The 26,511-nt window shown below is 36.7% G+C and overlaps 1 protein-coding gene across 17 annotated transcripts in view; it reads left to right on the top strand.

Moving 5' to 3' along the window:
* Positions 1-26,511, top strand: part of bbc (choline/ethanolaminephosphotransferase 1 bbc) — a 156,663-nt gene that overhangs the window by 42,987 nt on the left and 87,165 nt on the right. For 3 of the 17 annotated variants that reach the window (XM_067771724.1, XM_067771722.1, XM_067771721.1), the window contains exons 1-2: positions 4,359-4,938; positions 5,509-5,807. The exons of 1 other annotated variant lie outside the window; for it this stretch is intronic. In XM_067771724.1, the coding sequence (XP_067627825.1) occupies positions 5,590-5,807 (218 nt within the window). In that variant the 5' untranslated portion in view covers positions 4,359-4,938; positions 5,509-5,589. Of the gene's footprint in view, positions 1-4,332; positions 4,957-5,508; positions 5,808-26,511 lie in introns of those variants that run through there. 13 more of the 17 variants (XM_067771725.1, XM_067771717.1, XM_067771716.1 and 10 more) reach the window with 13 other exon arrangements.

Here is a 26,511-nt window from a genome sequence, read left to right as displayed (position 1 = left end):
CAAAATGAAACCAAAACATTGAACACATTTTCTTACAACACACAAAAGTTTCAAAGTTTTATGTTTTCATTCCATTCCATTCACCTAATACCAACACGCACATTTTGACAGTCTCAACAAAGATATGTTGTTACTGTAGATATGAGCCAACCAGCTATCAAATTACTATTGTGTAAGCTAAATAGAGTTGTATGAACACCACTCAATTTAAATCAAAATAGCCTCAATTTATTTTTCTGTTTGAACATAGTATTATATTTAAATTTGATTTTCCGCATAGCAGAAGTAGAAAAAAGTTCAATGTCTGGAAATGCTTAAGAAATTTTCGTTTGGCAGCCCTCAAGAATTCCATACCTTTTGTTCTATTATCCGACCGACACCGTTTGTTTTTCCAAAAGCCGTTGCCGGTTAATCGATTCCCATTCCTCGGCTACATCGTCATCAAAGATTGCTCTAAGTAAAAAATTGTGAGTTGTGCGCGCACTCCCTACGCTGCACCGAGGTGTGCATATCTTGGCTGCCACAAGACAGTGTTCCGAGTCTTTATTTGCATATATTAGCATGCGCATATCCATGACACTAGTGATATGTCTATTGTCGAATCGCTAGTGCATCGACTTATTCGCTCAGGAGACAGCCGAGTAACATGGTGGCATGGCGAAGTCAATCAACTTCGAACTTTGGGCTACTTTTATTATGTGGTCCAAATTCTCACCCTGGCGGTGGCACACATAGTATGACTTGTCTAGTTTCTCATTAAGAGACTCCTATGCAAAACACCGCCTTGATACGAACCGCAGTGAGTCGCACGTTCACAGCCATGACCAACTGTACTTGCGTCAAAATTTCTTTCTCACCACAAACACAACACCTTGGCTCAGAAATGCGCTCCTCAGATGGCCACTTTGGTAGACGTCAATCTGCTTTCCCCCCTTCCGTCGTGATTCCTGCAAGACGGTGATGTCAGCCTTCACGAGAATATCAAGCTGCCGGGCATTTAATGCAGGTCCCCGGACATTCCTTTGCCGTGGTTGTGATCTGAACCTGAGGCTTGTTATCTAGCTTTTTCATTGGTAGAAGTTCTAGGGTGGCTGTCTACGAGCCCAGTGCACAAAGCGAACCATCTCTAGGTTGTCATCTCTAAATAAAGGTCAAACGTCAAAAAAAACCGTAAACAAGATGACAGACATATTTGACAGCACATAATCTAGCTTCTAGGGATGTGTCATACGTACATGTGTAGAATAACTTATGAAGATTTATTTTAGATTAGTGCATGGTCTTACCTATACCAAATTGGCCCTCGAACAATTGGCAATTTGTCAAAAATTTTGGAATTACGCGATAACTAACGTTCATTCAGAGCATCAAGGGAGATCAAGTCTTCCTCCTCCTGCCTCCGCCAACTCGGTTGAAGTCTCTCGCTTCCTCTGCTTTTGGATAGGAGTGTCGATAGAAATACTTCCTGGGCCGAAGCTTGTTTGTTCTTTCGAATCGCATCCGTTCATCATTTCGTGATGAAGTTGGATAAGCGAACTATAAGTGCAACGGAACCACACCTCAACCAACAAATGGACTTCAAAGTATTTATCGTAGGCTGGTCAGCTGATAGTAAAATATTTTGTCCTATCATGAATTTTATACGGAAAAACGTTTAGATAACAAAAAAAATTGATTGGGTTCAATGTTTTCTGCTGTCTAAAACAATGCATTTAGTACGATTTTTTTTTATATATTTTGTTGTTCAAAAAACCCATTCATCAAAAGAAATTGTTTCATATTATACTATAATATTATACACCAACAACATTAGAAACAATTTTTGGTAACCTTTTATTAATCCATTTAAAAATCACTTTTTTTACAAAACAACCAATTTTCTTTAGTAAATAAAAGTTTGAGGCACTAACTTTAATAATAAAAATGAAAAATAATAAAATTAATTGAAAATAAATAAAATGTATGTAAAACTCAAACACCACAGTTGTGAAGCAGCTTACGAGCACAATTTTATAAGCAAATCTAGGGTGTCATCTCTAAATCGAGGCACGAAGTAAAACATATGCGAACGCGTAGATTAACGGATTTTTTTGTAGATTGGTGCTTGTGTAAGATTGGTCTAAAACCACATGCACTAATCACAGACTTCATTTATACGTGCCTTCATTTATATACACCCGTCCATAGTTTACAATATCAAGTGCGTCAACTAAGCGAAAAACGTCAAAATTACAAACAGCCTTGCTCACCTGATGCAAATCCAAGGTCTAAAGATGCATTTTTGATACGTACGAGTACTTTAATCAGAGTTGCATTTGATAGTTAATAAAACTATGTAGTATTTACAGTTGAAATAGTAGCATATATTTTCACGGAAATATAAATAATAGAAGACTTTTAGCCTCCAACAATGCGCACACATACGGACATAGCAAAACTTATTTAAATTAGAGTCAAAAAAGTCTAGAAAAACTTAACAAAATATAAAGCGCCACACGTGTAACATTGTTGTTTTTTCATTTAAAATTTCTGTTACCAGATTATTGTATTACACAAATATAATGAATTTGGGTACAGAAATTCAGTAATCAGAAAATATTTTACCGATATACTTTGTTGTTGTGTTTAAAAAGTTTTTCACAATAATTTGAAAAAATCTACGTTTTATATGCTTTTTACACTTAGAGGAGTAACCTCATGTAATATAATAAATTTTCAATGAAAATCAATAACTCTGAACTGAACAATTTTCGGCATGAAAGAAGTTAAAATGCTGTGTAACAGGAGCAACACTTTTGTGATTACATAAACCCTGTTTCAATTTTTTATGTGGGAGGCATTAAAATAGGCAGTCGAATGACATAATGAAGGATGGTGTTCGGAGTTTTTTCAAAGTTAAAAAAAAAACGATAAAAGCTTTAATATAAATAAAAATATTGTTTTAATAACAACAAAAACGCCTTATATATTCTATATACATAAATTCGTAAGAATTATCTCACTTTAAAATTTGAGCTAAACAATCTAAAGTTTTTTTTTAAACTGAGTCGAGAACTGTGCGTGTGAATGTGCGATCAGCTGTTAGTTGCGCTACTATGTAAGATTTACAATTCTTAATTGACCGTTTTCAACCGAAACCAAAGAGGATAAATACAATAAGAGCCCTCACTCGTTATTTTTTTGGCATTTACTCGATGTATACTGAGAGGTAGTCGCTACTTTTTTTTTAGGCGAGATGTTTATAAATGTCTTCTATACATTTTCGTGGGGTATTTGTATTTATATTTCGACTGTATTTAATTAATTTATTTAATTCTCTTTCCAAAAATCACAGTTGCACAAGGGGCCTACACGGCATGGATAAATGCTAGACAATTAAAAATGTCCCTCTCAGAAAACATTCGGCATCAATTTTTTCAATTTCCAGCGAGATACTCGCCACAAAATAACGAGTGACGGCTCTTATTAGTTACGTTCCATTGAGACTTGAGCGAGATATGGATAGAAATTAAACATGCAAATGCAACAACAACGTTGTGATCCTGATATTTATCTGGTTCAATTTCTGATCCGTATAGCAGTTCTGTTCGTTTCGTTTTCTGTAGTAGATTTTTTGACAGCTAACCACTTTTGAGTTGGTAGCACTCATGGCTCAACTATATGGTTGGCTCATCTCTACAGCAATAACATACCTTTGTTCACATTGCCAAAATTAGCGTGATGGTGTTGTACGAATGGAATGGAATGAAAACGTAAAACTTAGCAGCATTTGTAAGTTGTAAGAAAATGTTGTAAATTCGTTGGTTTCTTTTTAAGTTTGTCATCTCCTTCTGACAATCCCTACTCCAGTGAAATGAAAAAAATAAAATCAGCTGGTGAGATGAGCCAACCATATAGTTGAGCAATTGTAGCACTGAACTAAATACGTGTACATTTGTGTATACATAAAAGATCTCGCCATATTTAAAAAAAAGACCACTGAAAGAGTAAACAACTTGAAGATGATGTAAGGAAAATAAACAGTTTGCTTACGTGCGAAACTATTTAAATGGTAATAATTCTAGCAGTATCTTAAAATTTTGTGTACGTTTCTTCTTATTTTCTACAAAACAGATGTTTTATATTAGTGCTGCCAGCTCTCATAAAGTTGATCTAGATCGTTCCAATGAGATTTGAGCCAGAGCCAGAGCTCGATAAACCAATGGAACGGCCCTATTGTGTTTATTCTCTTTGTCTCACATCACACGGTTTGCGCAAACACGTTCCAAGCTGTTATTTTCCAGCCATATGCAACCCTGTGTACATATATCAAATATGACACTTTATACGCACGCATACAAATCATGACGTACACCTACACAAGGCCCCATACAATTTTGACTATAAACCAAAGCCCCCAATTGAAACTTTTTTTTGGCATTTGTTTGACATTTTCCCCAATCATTTGCCCTGCTTTTGCACAAAAAACAAAAAACGATTTTCATCAGATCACGACGTGAAAATTCATGAAAACTGTGCTGAAATTTAATTCATGAAAATCGCTAGGAGCAACAGATAATTTCAACGTCAACACGAAACCTTTGTGAAAATTAAAAAGTAAAATGTAATAAAAACACAAAAAAAAACTGCTAGGGTTTTGTGAAATTGTGCAGCATAAACGCGTGTTAATAAGTGTGTGTATGCGTAGTAAACTGAAAAGTTTTTTTATATCTATTGCGGAGCTGAATTAGCAAAATAATTATATTTAAAATTTGCCGACTATTGCAAAAAGTCAACCACGTGAATTTATATTTTGTGTGTGCCAGAAAAGGCTGAAAATAAGTTGACAAAAAATTCGCGCTTAAACGTGTGTGTGCATGAGAATTTGCTAATTTCTTTTTTTTATCTACTACACTACGCTGCTCATGCCAATAATTCAAGTGTATTGTTTAAAACAGGGTAATAGTGCAGTTTACAGTACCCACCGAAATTTGGGCCAAAATTTTGGAGTGAGTTGTATTCACGTCTAGATCAAGAATCCGAAAGCGGAAGTTAACTTTTTTTACCCGTTCAAAAGATATTAACGAAAAACCGAAAAAGACCCGCGGTCCCTCCGAAACCGGGGGTGGGATCCATAGTATTTTTGCGCAGAACACCTTTCTGCGTTGGCGGCCCTCGGCCGCGCTTAAAAAAATAACCCTGGGCTACGCCATGCCAAGTCCGGGTGTGTGGTGTAACCGTGGCTACCGCCACGGTGATGCACAATTTTTTTGTGGGTACAAACACAACAACAACCACATGAAAATCGCCAACTTCAACTGCAAATATCTCCGGAGAGAGATACAATTTTTCTTGTCCGCCATCGGATTATTGTTCTCGAGATTAATACGCGTCTTTTGATACCTCACTCGAAAATCTTAGCCCAACTTTAGGGTGGGTACCGTAAACTGCACTACTACCTAAAACAGCATTTGTTAATACGCCGTAAAACGTCTGCCCGCAATAATAATACAACAACCCGCAACTTAGGTTAATCATCGGCTGTTAGCACAATAAGCATCGAACTTCTCATCACAGCATAGACGCCATTATTTTAAGTGCACAATCAACATGCCATCAATTACATACAAGGAACGTATACTCAGCCCTCAACAGCTGAAAAAACTGTCTGAACACAAATACTCCTGCAGCAGTAATAGCCTTTTGGATCCATGGCTACAGCCATGGTGGAATTGGTTGGTCTCAATGACGCCACTATGGCTAGCGCCGAATCTTATAACGATCATTGGTTTAATTGTCAACATAGTAACAACACTAATATTAGTATAGTGAGTATAATCAAAAACAAAATTAAATGTATATACTACGGAACCTATGGACTCGTGTTCGTAGGTCTGTATTTATGCCTATCATTTGGCGTTATGCGAATTTATATTCCCCAGGTATAATATGTACTACTAATTTTCTATAGGTAGGTACATACATACATATGTATATAGGTATGCACTCAAGGCTAGCAAAATTGCGTGTTGCGTAAACGCTTTTCGTACATTGACCGTTGAGTATATAATAAGTGCGTCCTAATAAGAATAAAACTGGCTGAATTTTGGAATGTTTTTTGCTCAATTGGTGTTATAGTATTTTCAGTGTATGGCTTTCTTGCAATTCCCACCGAAAATGTTCCGTGTAATTGAACGTAGCACTCAAATTAATCAAATTAATCCAATTAATCCTGTTTGTCATATCCATTTATAAATAGTCTTCCAAAGCTTCCGTGTCAAAGCTGCGGTGTTGTGGTGGTAGCGCGCTCCGCCTACCACACCGACGATCCTGGGTTCTAGCCCCAGAAAGAGCAACATCAAAATGTAAGAAACAAGTTTTTTCAATAAGAAGAAAGTTTTTCTAAGCGGCGTCGCCCATCAGTAGTGATTTGGCAAGTACTTCGAACGTATTTCTACAATGAAAGCTCAGAAAATTCATCTGTCTTGGAGAAGCCGTTCGGAGTCGCCATAAAACATGGTCTCCGCCCGCCAATTTGTAGGAAACATTAAAAAAAGAGCACAACTCAAATTGAAAGAGAAGCTCGGCTTTAAATCTCTTCGGAGGCGATCGCGCCTTACATAATTATTATTATTGTTCCGAGTGTTCGATGCACTCCGACCTTTTAATAGATATATTGCTTGGCCTTTCAGCCTATTACTTTATGTGGAGGCTTTTAATGTATTTTAATACCTGTTGTTTTTGTTGTAGCTATAAGGACACTCCCCTAAGGCCTTGGGGAGTGTTTTCGATGTTGATGATCCTTTGCCGGATGCAGATCCGGTACGTCGCGTTACCAAGCATCATAAAGGTACTAGCCCGACCATCTCGGGAACGATGTGGTATGACCACATGAAACCTAGGCCAACCCGCCCTCCAACTCCGTAGATCCATCAGGAGTTCGGGGTCGCCAGAGCCGCGGCTGTTAATGAAATACGATTTGTCACGGGTAGGTGAGGTTGACAATTGGTTTGGAGAAGCTATATATTGCGATGGCAACCCCTTGAGATGGTTGCGCTACACAACCCCTTAAATCAGTTTGTATTTTACTCGCCTCTTACGACAGGCATACCTACCGCGGGTATATTCTAAGCCTCTTCAGGCGTTTTACTCCATATCAGGAAAGGATTAAGATTCACGCCACCTAGATGGGTTATTCTCTCCCTTGCCAGATCGCGCATTCGCAGTAATGTAAACCAGCATTTCAATCTCCAACTCAGGTTTGTGTTGTTGTTGTAGTAGTGATTCGCCCCATCCAATAGGTGCCACCACTCATTTAAGTGATTTCGTAGGCTAAAGTGTGCCGTATAGTACCCAGTGAGAGTTCCTTTGTCTTTTCTGCATAGATTAATGAGTTTGGTTGATATCTCAAAGCTGGGAGTATACAAAATTTGGCCTGTCTGCTTTATGCGTTCAACCCAGTGTTGTCTGAACTGTTCCGGCCCCCAGTTACCAATGATTTGCCTAGTGTTCGCTTTTCTGAAAGCACGCAGAAAGCCTATGGACCATATAATGCTGCTAAAAACCCTGCTTGGCTAGGTAGCCCGCCTGTTCATTAACTTCGTAACAAAGACCTAAGTGGCATACAGAATTTTGCCAATATCATTTGTTTGATATAAAAATCAATTGAAGCCCTTAACTTGAGGATTTTACATGCTCGAAAAGGTAGAATATAAGATAGTAGAAGCTAATTCTCAAAATGCTTCAGTTGTTGCCAGTTGACAAAATGTAGACTTAACAGACTTTTTTCCAGTATATTATGAATATTGTGGTGAGGAGCTAGTCTAGAGACAAAGTCAAGTATGTCGAAGTCAAAAGGAAGGACAATAAAAAGCGTATGTTTGAGGGACTCCATATTACAGTTGAATACATGGGAACAAACCTCACGTATGTGGGGGCGATCCTGTATAAGTAATAGTTAAACCTGAGTTTTGGGTGCCTCGATCTCAACATAGTGCTTACTAATGTGTCTTCTTATTTTAGCAGCTGTCTATTTGGATGACACGGTCTAGAACATTTTTAGTATCTTTTTAACCTATTTAACAGGGAGCATTTCTGCATTACTATGTAGTTGGTGTTTACACGTCTTAGAAAGAAATTCCTGGGCTGTGCGCCTGGTTTCAAGAGGCCTTCAAATTGTTGAGTGTTGTGTTGGTCGAGTGCCCACATCGGCAACGCGCAGCGGATATAAAACCAGATTCACTTGACTTTTTGGCCGTGAATGGTGCTTCTCATTTCATGCGTTTTTGCTTTTGTTTGCATTACTGCTTCAGCTCTTTTTTTTTTTAAATTTACTTAGCATTGTAAATTGTTGCTTATTCAGTTCTTTCCATTTGCTCGTTAGTGCTATTTGTTTTGTTAAAGTAAATTTTCTGTTATTTTTCCATTGAGAACTCTCATATTCTAATAAGGCCCACTTGGAGGACTTTTTAACCAATGTTGTTGTTGTTGTTGTACCGATAAAGACACTCCCCGAAGGTTGTTACCGATGTTGATTATCCTTTGTTGCACATTGAGCCGCCATGTTACGGTAACAAGCATTATTAAGATAGCCCGAAGAACTTGGGAACGACCGAACCTTCCAGGCCATACCCCTCATGAGAATCTAACTCTGAGTTAAAGACATAATATGTCGGTTTGCAAATAAAAAAAAATATTGAAAAATTTACCGAATTGACCTGTTTTTGTTCCGGCAATGCTTTTTCTATGCTGGACCCAAAAATCATGATGTTTCTACGGCATAGGACCGGAGGAAAGTGTAGGACCCAAAAATGCTTCCTACATTCCATATTAGGATTAGAGCTGGGTATAAGTACTTTCTGCTTGTTAAAATGCTTAAATGTTCCTATTAGGTAAACTTAAAAGTGCTTTTTGTATTGAGGTATCTTAAGCTAGCCCAACCTTTTCAGCCCAATCAATAAACGAGACCTTACTAAATTGCACAATATTTAATGCTAATTTAATTCGGGTTTATTAAATTTATTACACTTGTTTTTTTTTAATATCGAGGGTTGAGTTTTGAAAGAAATTAATTTATTATTCATGAACTGCTAGGCTAGGCTCAGCTATGTACTTCAACCATAAACAAATTACTTATATACGGTATGGTTATCACTAAGGCGTTATGCTATGGCGTCAATAACAGAATACGTCGATTTCCATAAGGTTGATTGCGGAGTTTGCCAGGGCAACAAACTAATTATTCCGCAATTTTATTTTTATCCCAAGTTCTATTCATTAGAGAGGGAACTTCAAAGCTAAGAATAAAGTTTGATCTCAAAACCTCAGGTATTTGCATGTGTTACACTTTCATTGCATACAATCAAAAATGTTTTTTTTTTTTTAATCGCAATTATAAATATTTATTTATAGACTAGAAGACGCGGTAGACGTTGTCCTGCCCTAAATTTGGCCAATCTGCATACATTTTAATAAGCTTTTTCCGTCTGACTCTGCCCTCCCCCTCTTCACTTTTTCCTAATCCTTTTATTCACTCCTACCTCCGTCTTTTTCGCTTCATCTATCTCCATCTTCGTCTCATTCAATCTCTTTCTCAATCTCCTTCTCTCTTTTCTTTTTTCTCTTCTCCCAATTTCTTCTCATTCTTCTGCATCCCTTATTGCCTGCCCCAGAAGGTGGTATTTATTTTATTCCAGTCCCAGTCCCACTCCGAGTCTCAGTCCCAGTCCTAGTCCTAATCCCAGTCCCAGTCCGTCTCTGGATAATATATTACTTTGTACTAAAGCACTCATCAACAGCTTTCATTTGATATCCATATTGTATAAACACTGTCTAGGCATTCACTGGCCCACGTTTTGGCCTATATATCGAGGCCCTAGTCACCCAGGGGTATGTAAATTACCCTCTAATAAAGCACTCATCAACAGCTTTCATTTGATATCCACATTCTATAAACACATTCTAGGGGTACCCGGGTCCACGTTTTGGCCTATATCTCGAGACCCTAGTCACCCAGGGGTATGAAAATTACCCTCTAATAAAGCACTTATCAACAGCTTTCATTTGATATCCACATTCTATAAACACATTCTAGGGGTACCCGGGTCCACTTTTTGGCCTATATCTCGAGACCCTAGTCACCCAGGGGTATGAAAATTATCCTCTACTAAAGCAGTCATCAACAGGTTTCATTTGATATCAATATTCTATAAACACATTCTAGGGGTACCCGGGTCCACTTTTTGGCATATATCTCGAGACCCTAGTCATCCAGTGGTATGAAAATTACCCTCTACTAAAGCACTCATCAACAGCTTTCATTTGATATCAATATTCTATAAACACGTTCTAGGGGTACCCGGGTCCACTTTTTGGCCTATAGCTCGAGACCCTAGTCACCCAGGGGTATGAAAATTACCCCCTACTAAAGCACTCATCAACAGCTTTCATTTGATATCAATATTCTATAAACACATTCTAGGGGTACCCGGGTCCACTTTTTGGCCTATACCTCGAGACCCTAGTCACCCAGGGGTATGAAAATTACCCTCTACTAAAGCACTCATCAACAGCTTTCATTTGATATCAATATACTATAAATATATTCTAGGGGTACCCGGGTCCACTTTTTGGCCTATAGCTCGAGACCCTAGTCACCCAGGGGTATGAAAATAACCCTCTACTAAAGCACTCATCAACAGCTTTCATTTTATATCAATATTCTATAAACACATTCTCGGGGTACCCGGGTCCACTTTTTGGCCTATACCTCGAGACCCTAGTCACCCAGGGGTATGAAAATTACCCTCTACTAAAGCACTCATCAACAGCTTTCATTTGATATCCATATTCTATAAAACCACTCTAGGGGTACCCTGGTCCACGTTTTGGCCTATATCTCGAGACCCTAGTCACCCAGGGGTATGAAAATTACCCTCTACTAAAGCACTCATCAACAGCTTTCATTTGATATCAATATTCTATAAACACATTCTAGGGGTACCCGGGTCCACTTTTTGGCCTATAGCTCGAGACCCTAGTCACCCAGGGGTATGAAAATTACCCTCTAATAAAGCTCTCATCAACAGATTTCATTTGATATCCACATTCTATAAACACATTCTAGGGGTACCCGGGTCCACGTTTTGGCCTATATCTCGAGACCCTAGTCATCCAGGGGTATGAAAATGACCCTCTACTAAAGCACTCATCAACAGCTTTTATTTGATATTCATATTCTCTAAACACACTCTAGGGGTACCCGGGTCCACGTTTTGGCCTATATCTCGAGACCCTAGTCACCCAGTCACCTATCCTATATTTCAAGTTAGATCAAACTACACACAGGGTGCAAAACACATTCAAAATCGGTTGAGTAGTTTCGGAGTCCATTGGCCTCAATTGTGTGACACGTGTTTTTTATATATTAAGAAGATAACACAAAAAGAAATATCGTCAAGTCGACTGCTGATTGAAATATCACCACATCTCAGCTACCTTTTCGAAAAAGCTCTATCGTAGCAAAAATTCTATATGTTTTGACGTGAACTGCAGCGTTTATGAAAAAAGAGTTCTGAAATATGGCATTCAGCCGAGTTAGGGTGATTTTCCACTCAGTAGTCGATTTGTAACAACACCCCGCAATTAAACATTTAGAAATCGACCTATAAAAGCTCGAACATCCATATCCATTATATCTGTAAAAACACTCGGATACAAGTCGTGCGAACAACCCATATTAAATGATACCACCGCACGAAGTTGTCTTCTCACAACGCCCGGTGCCCCATTATCTTTAACGCACACATCAGCTGTATCGTGAGTAGCACAAATCATTGATGGTGTAATAACTCTTCCTGAGGTAAAATAACGACAAGCACAGTCATCAAATGGTAATGTACGCATGTGAGTAGACTGGAGTATATCCGAATGACTCTCAGCTTGTACAGTTGTCCAACCCCATCCACTTACTCGCAAATTTGCGCTCGGTGCTAATATACGAGTGGGAAGTCCTAGTGCTTTTACTGTTGGAAGCTTGTCAAAAAATCCACGCATTTTCATCACAGCAATATCCATATGATTTGTTACGCGATTATAATTAGGTGGATGATGTGCTTCCCGCACACCAAGAAATTGTCCCTGTGAGCGTATATTCCGTAAATCCGTTACACCAGCTGCAACAACGAACAAGTCCACATCAAAACCTGCCACGCAATTTGCAGCTGTAACCACTTTATCCATTTTTAGTAATGACCCAACGCAATGATATTCTCCGTCAATATGTATTGATACCAAGTATGGTTCTTTATCTATATACCAAGTCTTGCCACCTATTATGCGATATTCCGAATTAGTATAAGTCAAAGCGCAGTTAAGAATGACAAACAATAGCGCGAAATATTTGCGTAAATTCATAGTTTAAGACAATTTCCTTCGCTTTTTAAGTATAAACTACACCAAGATCAATTTTGTGGACGCTATTTATACATAATTGGGTCGTGAGAATGAAAAATAAATAAAAATATATTCCAGGAATTTGAACAATAAAAACAAATTAAAGCTAATTAAAATTTCAATGCGCTTAATGATGAAAAATACAAAATATTTATACAACTTTTTAAAATGACATTTCTATAGAAATTTCTTATTAAATTAGCTTTATATTTTTCTAGCCTTTACCCGCGGTCCCGTCCGCAAGGAGAAAATAAAATATGTATATGGGCTGTTCACGTTAGCCTGTTTATCAAGTTATCTGTTTAAAAAAATTTTTTTTGGCTGATTTATTTTATTTTTGTAAAGAATAAAAAAAGACTAAATGAGCTGATAACCTGATAGAGTTCCCAAATTATCCATAAAAAGCCACGAAATAACCCCGACGGTAAGCGGACAGATTCCGAAACCATCCAGAAAAGCTCCCTGAAGGGTCTCTAAAAGGTCCAGAGAACCAAAAAGAAATGATCCCTGAACGGTAGCTAAATGATCCCTAAACAGTCCCGAAAGAGTTCCGAAATTACCCTGACGGGCTGCCGGACGGATCGCAAACACAATCCGGAAAATATCCCGGAAGGGTCCCTAAATTACCCCGACATAGTCCACTAATCCCGAATCATCCAGAAATGGACAAATGCCGAAAATCATAAAGAAATGATTCCGGAAGGGTCCGAACCCCCACGGGAATAAAAATGAGGTGCAGCTAATTATAAAAGCATTTTAATAAGGCAACAGGCGTGTTGAAGCGAATGAAGAGTTGTAAGCAAACATACAGGTAAAGCTAATAAAAGCGTGTTAATAAAAACAATTGAAGGAGGGAGGATGGCGGAGGGAGACGGAGAGCACCATTGATCGTTTTCCACAATTGTTTAGATCTCGATCTGTATGAGCCAGACACCAAAAATTATTGATTTAGGAGAAAATGTATTTCGAGCTATAACCATTTATAGATTTTGCACCAGATGGTGATAGGGAGGGGGGACGGACTTATTTGACCCGTTGAGTTTGTAATATTGGTGAAGGTCAGTATATTTAAAGTTATGTGTACAAATTATTAAAAAGTAATTGTTCGAAGGGGTCCTGGGACCTCCCCTCTCCCCTTTCCATTTTCGAAAACGTATAGCTATTAGATCCCTCTAGACTATTGGCTACATGTGTACCAAATTTCATCCGAATCCGTCCCACCGTCTTGCGTGATTGGGTCGTGTGAATGAAAAATAAATAAAAATAGATTCCAGGAATTTGAACAATAAAAACAAATTAAAGCTATTATAGCAAGGAAATTTTTTTTGTTCACTAAACCCATTTAATCTTGACTAAATTTTTGGTTAGAAGTGCCCAATTAAAATTTAAATGACTTAATGATGAATTTTTGCTATCTTAATCTTAATATATAAAAAACACGTGTGACACAATTGAGGCCAATAGACTCCTAAACTACTCAACCGATTTTGAATTTGTTTTGCACCCCGTGTGTAGTTTGATCTAACTTGAAATATAGGATAGGTGACTGGGAGACTAGGGTCTCGAGATATAGGCCAATACGTGGACCCGGGTACCCCTATAGTGTTTTTATAGAATATGGATATCAAATGAAAGCTGTTGATGAGTGCTTTAGTAGAGGGTAATTTTCATACCCCTGGATGACTAGGGTCTCGAGCTATAGGCCAAAAAGTGGACCCAGGTACCCCTAGAATGTGTTTATAGAATATTGATATCAAATGAAAGCTGTTGATGAGTGCTTTAGTAAAGGGTAATTTTCATACCTCTGGGTGACTAGGGTCTCTAGCTATAGGCCAAAAAGTGGACCCTGGTACCACTAGAATGTGTTTATAGAATATTGATATCAAATGAAAGCTGTTGATGAGTGCTTTAGTAGAGGGTAATTTTCATACCCCTGAATGACTAGGGTCTCGAGATATAGGCCAAAACGTGGACCCGGGTACCCCTAGAATGTGTTTATAGAATATTGATATCAAATGAAAGCTGTTGATGAGTGCTTTAGTAAAGGGTAATTTTCATACCTCTGGGTGACTAGGGTCTCTAGCTATAGGCCAAAAAGTGGACCCTGGTACCACTAGAATGTGTTTATAGAATATTGATATCAAATGAAAGCTGTTGATGAGTGCTTTATTAGAGGGTAATTTTCATACCCCTGAACGACTAGGGTCTCGAGATATAGGCCAAAACGTGGACCCGGGTACCTCTCGAATGTGTTTATAGAATGTAGACATCAAATGAAAGCTGTTGATGAGTGCTTTATTAGAGGGTAATTTTCATACCCCTGGGTGACTAGGGTCTCGAGCTATAGGCCAAAACGTGGACCGGGTACCCCTCGAATGTGTTTATAGAATATTGATATCAACTGAAAGCTGTTGATGAGTGCTTTAGTAGAGGGTAATTTTCATACCCCTGGATGACTAGGGTCTCAAGATATAGGCCAAAACGTGGGCCAGTGAATGCCTAGACAGTGTTTATACAATATGGATATCAAATGAAAGCTGTTGATGAGTGCTTTATTAGAGGGTAATTTTCATACCCCTGGGTGACTAGGGTCTCGAGCTATAGGCCAAAAAATGAACCCGGGTACCCCTAGAATGTGTTTATAGAATATTGATATCAAATGAAAGCTGTTGATGATTGCTTTAGCAGATGGTAATTTCCATACCCCTGGGTGACTAGGGTCTCGAGCTATAGGCCAAAAAGTGGACCCGGGTACCCCTTGAATGTGTTTATAGAATATTGATATCAAATGAAAGCTGTTGATGAGTGCTTTAGTAGAGGGTAATTTTCTACCCCTCGGTGACTAGGGTCTCGAGCTATAGGCCAAAAAGTGGACCCGGGTACCCCTAGAATGTGTTTATAGAATATTGATATCAAATGAAAGCTGTTGATGAGTGCTTTAGTAGAGGGTAATTTTCTACCCCTGGGTGACTAGGGTCTCGAGCTATAGGCCAAAAAGTGGACCCGGGTACCCCTAGAATGTGTTTATAGAATATTGATATCAAATGAAAGCTGTTGATGAGTGCTTTATTAGAGGGTAATTTTCATACCCCTGAATGACTAGGGTCTCGAGATATAGGCCAAAACGTGGACCCGGGTACCTCTAGAATGTGCTTATAGAATGTGGATATCAAATAAAAGCTGTTGAGTGCTTTATTAGAGGGTAATTTTCATACCCCTGGGTGACTAGGGTCTCGAGATATAGGCCAAAACGTGGGCCAGTGAATGCCTAGACAGTGTTTATACAATATGGATATCAAATGAAAGCTGGTGATGAGTGCTTTAGTACAGAGTAATATATTATCCAGAGACGGACTGGTACTGGGATTAGGACTAGGACTGGGACTGAGAGTCGGAGTGGGACTGGAATAAAAAACATACCACCTTCTGGGACAGGCAATATGGGATGCTGAAGAATGAGAAGAAATTGAGAGAAGAGAAAAGAGAGAAGGATATTGAGAAAGAGATAGAATGAGACGAAGATGGAGATAGATGAAGCGAAAAAGACGGAGGGAGGAATGAATAAAAGGATTAGGAAAAAGTGAAGAGGGGGGGAGGGCAGAGTCAGACGGAAAAAGCTTATTAAAATGTATGCAGATTGGCCAAATTTAGGGCAGGAGAAGTTTGCCGGGTCTTCTAGTTTGGGTATAGTTAAAAAGAAGAGATACACATATGTACATATGTTGTGTATTTTTTTTTCTACGAAGGTAATAGTGTAATACCCTCTTGCTGTCATCCGGTGGCAAAATCCTGAGCCAGATAAATAATTTTGCATGTAAATGCAACAACAACGATTTGAGCCAGATATATCCAGATAGAAATCTGGTTAAATTTGTGAGCCAGATAATTTGTTAATTACTTCTTTTTAGGTTGGCAAGGCGGCCTTTAATAAACCTACTTTTTCAAAAATAGATGTCGCTGCTTAGCCTTTCGCCGTATGAGATAAATGAAAAACAGGGGCGACATCTGCCTATCACATTTCACGTGTGCGAAAATTTCACGACATCTGCTTTTCAAGTCTCTCAATGATCCAGAGCATTCCCGTGAGAATTGAGCATGAGCCGGAGCTGTAAAACTCACTGGAAGACAGGATCTGTTGTATGAAATGCAAACACTTTTAAATTCGTTAGTGTTATAAACAATTTATTAATGAACAAATTTGAAAGAAAACGCAAAAAGGTAACAATTCAAATAACATTAGGTACTTAAGTAAATCGACTGCTATGTTCAAACAGAAAAATAAATTGGTGTTCATACAACTCAGTTTAGCTTACACAATAGTAATTTGATAGCTGGTTGGCTCATCTCTACAGCAACAACATACCTTTGTTCAGATTGTCAAAATCAGTGTGTTGGTATAGACGAATGGAATGGAATTAAAACATAAAACTTTGAAATTTTTGTGTGTTGTAAGAAAATAGTTACGTTCCATTGAGACTTGAGCGAGATACGGATAGAAATTCAACATGCAAATGCAACAACAACGTTGTGATCCTGATATTTATCTGGTTCAATTTCTGATCCGTATAGCAGTTCTGTTCGTTTCGTTTTCTGTAGTAGATTTTTTGACAGCTAACCACTTTTGAGTTGGTAGCACTCATAGCTCAACTATATGGTTGGCTCATCTCTACAGCAATAACATACCTTTGTTCACATTGCCAAAATTAGCGTGTTGGTGTTAGACGAATGGAATGGAATGAAAACATAAAACTTAGCAGAATTTGTAAGTAGTAAGAAAATGTTGTAAATTCGTTGGTTTCTTTTTAAGTTTGCCATCTCCTTCTGACAATCCCTACTCCAGTGAAATGAAAAAAATAAAATCAGCTGGTGAGATGAGCCAACCATATAGTTGAGCCATTGTAGCACTGAACTAAATACGTGTACATTTGTGTATACATAAAAGATCACGCCATATTTAAAAGCAAAAACAATGAAAGAGTAAACAACTTGAAGATGATGTAAGGAAAATAAATAGTTTGCTTACGTGCGAAACTATTTAAATGTTAATAATTCTATCAGTATCTTAAAAATTTTTTTACGTTTCTTCTTATTTTCTAGAAAACAGATGTTTTATATTAGTGCTGCCAGCTCTCATAAAGTTGATCCAGATCGTTCCAATGATTGATTTGAGCCAGAGCCAGAGCTCGATAAACCAATGGAACGGCCCTAATGTGTTCAATGTTTTGGTTTCATTTTGAGTTTGCCATCTTCTTTTGACAATCCTTACTCCAGTGAAATGAGAAAAATTAAATCAGCTGATGAGATGAGCCAACCATATAGTTGAGCCATGCGTAACTAACGATTAAGTCTACTCAATAAACACACTTTACAAGGTTGCATTTGCAGTTTGAAACAACTGATTACGCAATTTTTGCTGAATATGCAATTTATTATTACAATTTATTATATGATAAATTGCGTAAGATATTGCCCAAATGGTATAAATTGCCAATTTGGTGTGTTTTTGTACATAGTATAATATAACTCTATTTCAAAATGCGTTTCAAAAACGCCCCAAAAACTCTTTTTAAAAACACCCTACATCAGATTTCTTTTTCGAAAACGTCTTATCTCAGAATTTGATTGAAGAACGCCCCATCTCAGAATTTATCTCAGCTCAAAATGAATTGAATTTATACCGAGATGAAACAAATTTTGAAATAGGGCGTACTTCAATCAAATTTTGCAGTAGGGCATTTTTGAGTCAAATTCTCAGGTAGGACGTTTTTGAAAAGAATTTTCAATAGGGTGCTATTCCACTCAGCAGTCGAAATTCGATTGTAGAACGTAAAAAATTAATACATAAAATAAGGTACATTTTTTTCATTAAACAGATAGATAGATAGATAGATAATTAATTGTGGATCGCACTGCGACCATTGGTCTATTGTGCCCTCAGCTGCTTCACAATACCTCATCCAAGCCGACATCTCTGATGAACCCTAGCAGTTCACCCGCTTGAGGGATTTGATGTGAGAATGCTCTGGCCATGGTGAGTCCATAAACTTAGCCCTACGTCTTGAGATTGCATCACACTCCAGGATGATATGGTCCGCCGTCTCCGCTGATCGCAAAATCGGCATATGTTGTTCGATATTATACTCAGCTTTTGCATGTGGCTGTTCAGTCTACAGTGTCCTGTAAGAATAGCTGTTAGGATTCGTAGGTTATCTTTCGAGAGGCCTATTAATGCCCTGTATCGAGTTGTGCAGTAACGCCCTAACATTAGCTTAGATTGTCTCAGTCCTGGCATATTACGCCAGTGTTCTTCCCCTTTATCTTTCTTCTACTAATAGATGCCCCCTAATTTCCTGTACGCATGTCAGTCGCTGAAGTTTTGACAGTGCTTGCCTCGTCGTCGCCAGAGTTGTTCTCGATGCCCAGGCTATCGAGCCATATGTTATAGGTTTTACTATCATGGTATACATTTATCTGAGCACATGTGGGCTACAGCCCCATGATTTGCCTGCTAGACGTTTGCATACCATGATGGACCTCGTGGCCCTACTCTTCAGTAGTGAACAGATAGTGGAGTGAACAGATAGATGCACAACCGTTGGGAATCGCTCATAAATCAAAAATCCCAGTAATATCTGCCATTAAAAAATTTTTCACTTCGTTCTTATTATCTTGAACGGAAAATGTCGCTACCTTTGTTGACATACTTACAAATATATTTTACTTCTTGTACTGAATGACAGTACTCTACATTTATGAGAGCGGAGAAACATCTGGAAAGAACGGGGCAATATGGAACGATCCATCAGTTGTCGACGTTGTCCCATTAGAGAGTACATGGGTATAGCCACCGTCCGCTGAAGACCTTCGTCAATATTTTGGATATCCACCTTCCCCGGTCTGCGCATGCTGTTGGAGCTCGCGTGGGTATCGTTTTGAGCATCGTCCATTCAACATGCAGGGCGATGATAAATGATCAAGCCCACATGGGCCGTGGATCATATTTTTAGTAATTATATCATACAACATCGGATCTTCATATTTATTTGGAATCTCCGCTGATATAATGCGATCCATGTCATCGGGAAGAAGTTTATCTATTAGCCAAATTAAAATACATACATATGCGCGTGAGGTAAACCTCGCTTTTGCAATTCAAGAGTAAACATATGGCATCGAACTTTTCCAAAGTTGGTGTAGTTTGATATGGAATACTCTTCACACAATGTCATGGCACTCACTTGGCCGTTGATTAGGAAACAATTCCTTTTTGATTTCACTCCACTCTGGATTGCATGTAAATGTATAAATAAGTCAGGCCTTCCATTATGACGGACATATAAGAGAGCATCTTGTGTACGTTCATGCAAATATCGAGGCGATCGGCAAAATTACTAACTAACCAATATTTTCAGGATTGCAATCGTCCTTAACAGCATCACTTAGACGTATATAACTATTTGCACGCAACGTCTTTTGGTGAAATTCAACCTTTTGGTCATGATTTTAGCAGCTATGTCCACACAGTATCGGTAAAGAGATATCCATATCAATGAAGCGCATTAAAGCTATTTTCTGTAATCATAATTTTATATGCATAGAATTGCATACATGCGGGTTAGGTTCCCCACTGCTTGGAGAAGTTTGCGGTATATTTATGCTGTAACCGTCCTCACCATTTAAAAATATGATAGGGTATTGCTAGGGGTCATATGAAGAATGAATTTCTGACACACGATGGAGAGTGTTATCGTGGGACTGTAGCACAATATCGCGGAGACCAGCATTTTCGTCAACTATCAATACTGCGACTTTGGTAATAAACCAAATATTTATTTTATTTTTAAAAAATTATTTTTGAGTTTAAATATTTTAATACTAATTAGAATTTTCTTGTTTGAAGTTATTCAAAAAGTTTTAAGTTAACACGAAAACTCAATTAAAAATTATTTTAACAAGTAAGGAAGGTTAAGTTCGGGTGTAACCGAACATTACATACTCAGTTGAGAGCTATGGTGACAACATAAGGGAAAATAACCATGTAGGAAAATGAACCGAGGGAAACCCTGGAATGTGTTTGTATGACATGTGTATCAAATGAAAGGCATTAAAGAGTATTTTATGAGGGAGTGGGCCATAGTTCTATAGGTGGACGCCATTTAGGGATATAGCCATAAAGGTGGATCAGGCTTGACTCTAGAATGCGTTTGTACGATATGGGTATCAAATGAAAGGTATTAATGAGTATTTTAAAAGGACGTGGACCTAAGTTATATAGATGGACGCCTTTTCGAGATATCGCCGTAAAGATGGACCAGGGGTGACTCTAGAATGCGTTTGTACGATATGGGTCTCAAATGAAAGGTGTTAATGAGCATTTTAAAAGGGAGTAATCCTTAGTTCCATAGGTGGACGCCGTTTCGAGATATCGCCATAAAGGTGGACCAGGGGTGACCCTAGAATTTGTTTGCACAATATGGGCATCAAACGAAAGGTGTTTATGAGTATTTTAAAAGGGAGTGGGCCTTAGTTCTATAGGTGGACGCCGTTTCGATATATCGCCATAAAGGTGGGCCAGGGTGACTCTAAAATTCGTTTGTGCAATATGGGTATCAAACGAAAGGAGTTAATGAGTATTTTAAGAAGGAGTGGGCCTTAGTTCTATAGGTGGACGAATTTTCGAGGTATCGGAATAAAGGTGGACCAGGGGTGACTCTAGACTTTGTTTGTAGGATATGGGTATCAAATGAAAGGTCTTAATGAGTATTTTTAAAAGGGAGTGGGCCTTCGTTTTATATTTGTTCGCCTTTTCGAGATATCGCCATAAAGGTGGACCAGGGGTGACTTTAGAATTTGTTTGTATGATATGTGTATCAAATGAAAGGTGTTAATGATTATTTTAAAAGGGCGTGGGGCTTAGTTCTATAGGTGGACCCCTTTTCGAGATATCGCCATAAAGGTGTACCAGGGGTGACTCTAGAATTCGTTTGTGCAATATGGGTATCAAACGAAAGGAGTTAATGAGTATTTTAAGAGGGAGTGGGCCTTAGTTCTATAGGTGGACGCCTTTTCGAGATATCGCCATAAAGATGGACCAGGTGTGACTCTAGAATGCGTTTGTACGTATTTTAAAAGGGAGTAATCCTTAGTTCCATAGGTGGACGCCGTTTCGAGATATCGCCATAAAGGTGGACCAGGGGTGACTCTAGAATGCGTTTGTGCAATATGGGTATCAAACGAAAGGAGTTAATGAGTATTTTAAGAGGGGGGGACTCTAGACTTTGTTTGTACGATATGGGTATCAAATGAAAGGTGTTAATGAGTATTTTTAAAAGGGAGTGGGCCTTCGTTCTATAGGTGTTCGCCTTTTCGAAATATCGCCATAAAGGTGGACCAGGGGTGACTCTAGAATGAGTTTGTACGATATGGGTATCAAATTAAAGGTATTAATGAGAGTTTTAAAAGGGAGTGGTCGTAGTTGCATATGTGAAGGCGTTTTCCAGATATCGACCAAAATGTGGACCAGGGTGACCCAGAACATCATCTGTTGGACACCGCTAATTTATTTATATATGTAATACCTGCCAAGATTTTAAGGGTTTTTTATTTCGCCCTGCAGAACTTTTTCATTTTCTTCTACTTAATATGGTAGGTGTCACAACTATTTTATAAAGTTTTTTCTAAAGTTATATTTCGCGTCAATAAAACAATCCAATTACCTTACCATATTTCATCCCTTTTTTCGTATTTGGTATAGAATTATGGCATTTTTTTAATTTTTCGTAATTTTCGATACGGAAAAAGTGGGCGTGGTCATAGTCGGATTTCGTTCATTTTTCATACCAAGATAAAGTGAGTTCAGATAAGTACGTGAACTGAGTTTAGTAAAGATATATCAATTTTTGCTCAAGTTATCGTGTTAACGGCCATTCGGAAGGACAGACGGACGACTGTGTATAAAAACTGGGCGTGGCATCAACCGATTTCGCCCATTTTCACAGAAAACAGTTAACACCATAAAATCTATGCCCCTACCAAAGTTCAAAAGGATTGGTTAATTTTTGTTCGACTTATGGCATTAAAAGTGTCCTAGACAAATTAAATGAAAAAGGGCAGAGCCACGCCCATTTTTAAATTTTCTTTTATTTTTGTATTTTGTTGCACCATATCATATCATTACTGGAGTTGAATCTTGACATAATTTACTTATATACTGTAAAGATATTAAATTTTTTGTTAAAATTTTACTTTAAAAAAAAATTTTTTTAAAAGTGGGCGTGGTCCTTCTCCGATTTTGCTAATTTTTATTAAGCGTACATATAGTAATAAGAGTAACGTTCCTGCCAAATTTCATCATGATATCTTCAACGACTGCCAAATTACAGCTTGCAAAAGTTTTAAATTACCTTCTTTTAAAAGTGGGCGGTGCCACGCCCATTGTCCAAAATTTTACTAATTTTCTATTTTGCGTCATAAGTTCAACTCATCTACCAAGTTTCGTTGCTTTATCGGTCTTTTGTAATGAATTATCGCACTTTTTCGGTTTTTCGAAATTTTCGATATCGAAAAAGTGGGCGTGGTTATAGTCCGATATCGTTCATTTTAAATAGCGATCTGAGATGAGTGCTCAGGAACCTACACACCAAATTTCATCAAGATACCTCAAAATTTACTCAAGTTATCGTGTTAACGGACGGACGGACGGACGGACGGACATGGCTCAATCAAATTTTTTTTCGATCCTGATTATTTTGATATATGGAAGTCTATATCTATCTCGATTCCTTTATATATGTACAACCAACCGTTATCCAATCAAACTTAATATACTCTGTGAGCTCTGCTCAACTGAGTATAAAAATTAAAGTAAAGAGTACAAAGTAGTTAACACTATATTTACTCCCCCTCCAAGAAAATTTAAAACAAACAAATTATTAATTAATATTAAATGTAACAACCTTGTTTTGTTTTTTTGATGTTAATGTATTTGTATTTGTATTTAAATTAAATGTATCCTTTTTTTGTTTTTTGTTGTTTAATGTATTTGTATTTGTATTTAAATTAGTGTTAATAAGTATGTTTGCTGGTTTAAGTAAATCAATTGAAATATTTTTAACTTTAAAAGGTCCTTCATAAGGTGAATCTAAATTAGATTTACGAAGAACTTTAACAAAAACATACTCACAATTTTCTAATTTTTTAGGAACGAAAACGTTTTCTTTGTTATGATGAAAATCTTTAGAACGAACAAGCGAAAAATATTCTCTTGTTTTATGAAGAGCGTCATTAGAAAAATCATGTTCTTTATTACTATTTGAAATAATTAATTCACCAGGTATTCTAAGTGTTTGGCCATAAACAAGTTCAGCAGATGAACATTTTAAATCTTCTTTAATAGAAGTTCGTAAACCAAGTAGAATGAATGGTAAAATGTCAGACCAATGAACCGAGTCGTTTGATGTTATAATTGCTGCTTTTAAAGTTCGATGAAATCTCTCTATCATGCCATTTGCTTGGGGATGGTAAGGAGATGTATGAATTTTATTAGAACCTAAAAGTTTAGTTAATTCCGTAAACAATTTTGAGGTGAATTGTGAACCTTGATCTACTGTAATACTCAATGGTATACCAAATCGTGGTATATAATTTTGAATAAAAATGTTTACTATATTAACACGAAAACTCAATTAAAAATTATTTTAAAAACTAAAGTAAAGAGTACAAAGTAGTTAACACTATATTTACTCCCCCTCCAAGAAAATTTAAAACAAACAAATTATTAATTAATATTAAATGTAACAACCTTTTTTTGTTTTTTGATGTTAATGTATTTGTATTTGTATTTAAATTAAATGTATCCTTTTTTTGTTTTTTGTTGTTTAATGTATTTGTATTTGTATTTAAATTAGTGTTAATAAGTATGTTTGCTGGTTTAAGTAAATCAATTGAAATATTTTTAACTTTAAAAGGTCCTTCATAAGGTGAATCTAAATTAGATTTACGAAGAACTTTAACAAAAACATACTCACAATTTTCTATTTTTTTAGGAACGAAAACGTTTTCTTCGTTATGATGAAAAACTTTAGAACGAACAAGCGAAAAATATTCTCTTGTTTTATGAAGAGCGTCATTAGAAAAATCATGTTCTTTATTACTATTTGAAATAATTAATTCACCAGGTATTCTAAGTGTTTGGCCATAAACAAGTTCAGCAGATGAACATTTTAAATCTTCTTTAATAGAAGTTCGTAAACCAAGTAGAATGAATGGTAAAATGTCAGACCAATGAACCGAGTCGTTTGATGTTATAATTGCTGCTTTTAAAGTTCGATGAAATCTCTCTATCATGCCATTTGCTTGGGGATGGTAAGGAGATGTATGAATTTTATTAGAACCTAAAAGTTTAGTTAATTCCGTAAACAATTTTGAGGTGAATTGTGAACCTTGATCTACTGTAATACTCAATGGTATACCAAATCGTGGTATATAATTTTGAATAAAAATGTTTACTATAGTATTTGTTGAAATATCTTTAAGTGGATAAGCTTTAGGCCAACGTGAAAATCTGTCAATAATTGTTAAAATATAACAATTTTCATTTGAAAATGGAAGAGGTCCAACAATATCCATATGAATATGTACAAAACGACCTGATGGCATTTGAATTTTTTAAATAGGAGATTTAGTATATCTTGAAATTTTGGATTTTTGACAATTTATACAAGATGAAGTCCAATCGTTAATTTCTTTACGCATGTTAGGCCAATAATATTTATTTTGAATTAATTTTCGAGTTGTTCTTATACTTGGATGAGATAATGAGTGAATTTTGTCAATTATAATTCTGCTCATAGAATATGGAACATAAGGTCGAAAAGGTTGTAGAGAAACATCACACCATATGTTTAAATTAATAACTGGAATATGAATTTCTTTTAAATTATTTTTAGAATTTTGATGAGAAATGGTTTTTCGTAAAAATGTATCAGTTTGTTGTTCTTTATATAAAGTTTCTAAATTTATATCTTGAGTTGAAATTGCATTTATTTCTGGAATACGGGAAAGTGTATCTGCAACTATGTTGTCTTTTCCACGTATGTATTGAATATCATTTGTAAATTGAGCAATATATTCAAGATGACGTAGTTGACGAGGAGATCTATCTACTTTAGAATTTAGAACATGAATTAAAGGTTTATGATCAGTATAAATTGTAAAAGTTCTACCTTCAAGAAAATGTTTAAAATGTTTAATTGAATTATAAATTGCCAAAAGTTCACGATCAAATGTTGAATATTTAGTTTCTGTTGTAGTTAATTTTCTTGAAAAATAAGCTAAGGGTTCTAGTATATTATTGCTGTTTTGTTGAAGAACTGCTCCAATAGCAACATTTGATGCATCTACTGCTAATGATAAAGTAACATTTTTGTCGAAATGTGTAAGTAAAGTATTTTTAGCAAAAAGTTTTTTAACATTTTCGAAAGCTGTTGTGGTTTCATTTGTCCAATTTAATTGTTTGAGTTTATTTTTAATTGCATGTGTTAACATTTCATGCAGAGGACTAAGTTCTGTTGCTAACATTTTAATATATCTGTGATAGTAATTTATCATACCTAAAAAATTTTGTAATTTATTTATAGAAATTGGTTTTTCAAAATTTGTTATGATTTCAGTTCGATCTAAAGATGGTTTAATACCTTCGCCTGAAATTTCGTAACTTAAGAAATTTAATTTATTTACACCAAGAGTACATTTTGAAGGTTTGATATTTAAATTATATTCTTCAAGTCTTTTGAAAACTGATTTTAAATGATTTATATGTTGATCTTCATTATCACTGGCAATAAGAATGTCATCAATGTATGTAAATACAAAATCGAAATCAGAAAATACTACATTAATAAAGCGTTGGAAAGTTTGAGCACTGTTTCGTAAACCGAAAGGCATTCTTACGAATTCAAAAATTCCAAAAGGGGTAGTTATTGCAGTTTTATGAATGTCTTCTTCTGCCATTGGAATTTGGTGGTAAGCGCGCACAAGATCAATTTTGGAAAAACATTTTTTGTTTTTTAAATCAATTGT

Source organism: Eurosta solidaginis, chromosome 3, assembly GCF_040869045.1.
Source record: "Eurosta solidaginis isolate ZX-2024a chromosome 3, ASM4086904v1, whole genome shotgun sequence".
Classification (NCBI taxonomy): domain Eukaryota; kingdom Metazoa; phylum Arthropoda; class Insecta; order Diptera; family Tephritidae; genus Eurosta; species Eurosta solidaginis.
Note: the sequence above shows the minus strand (reverse complement) of the source record. Positions and strands in the feature narration are given on the sequence as shown.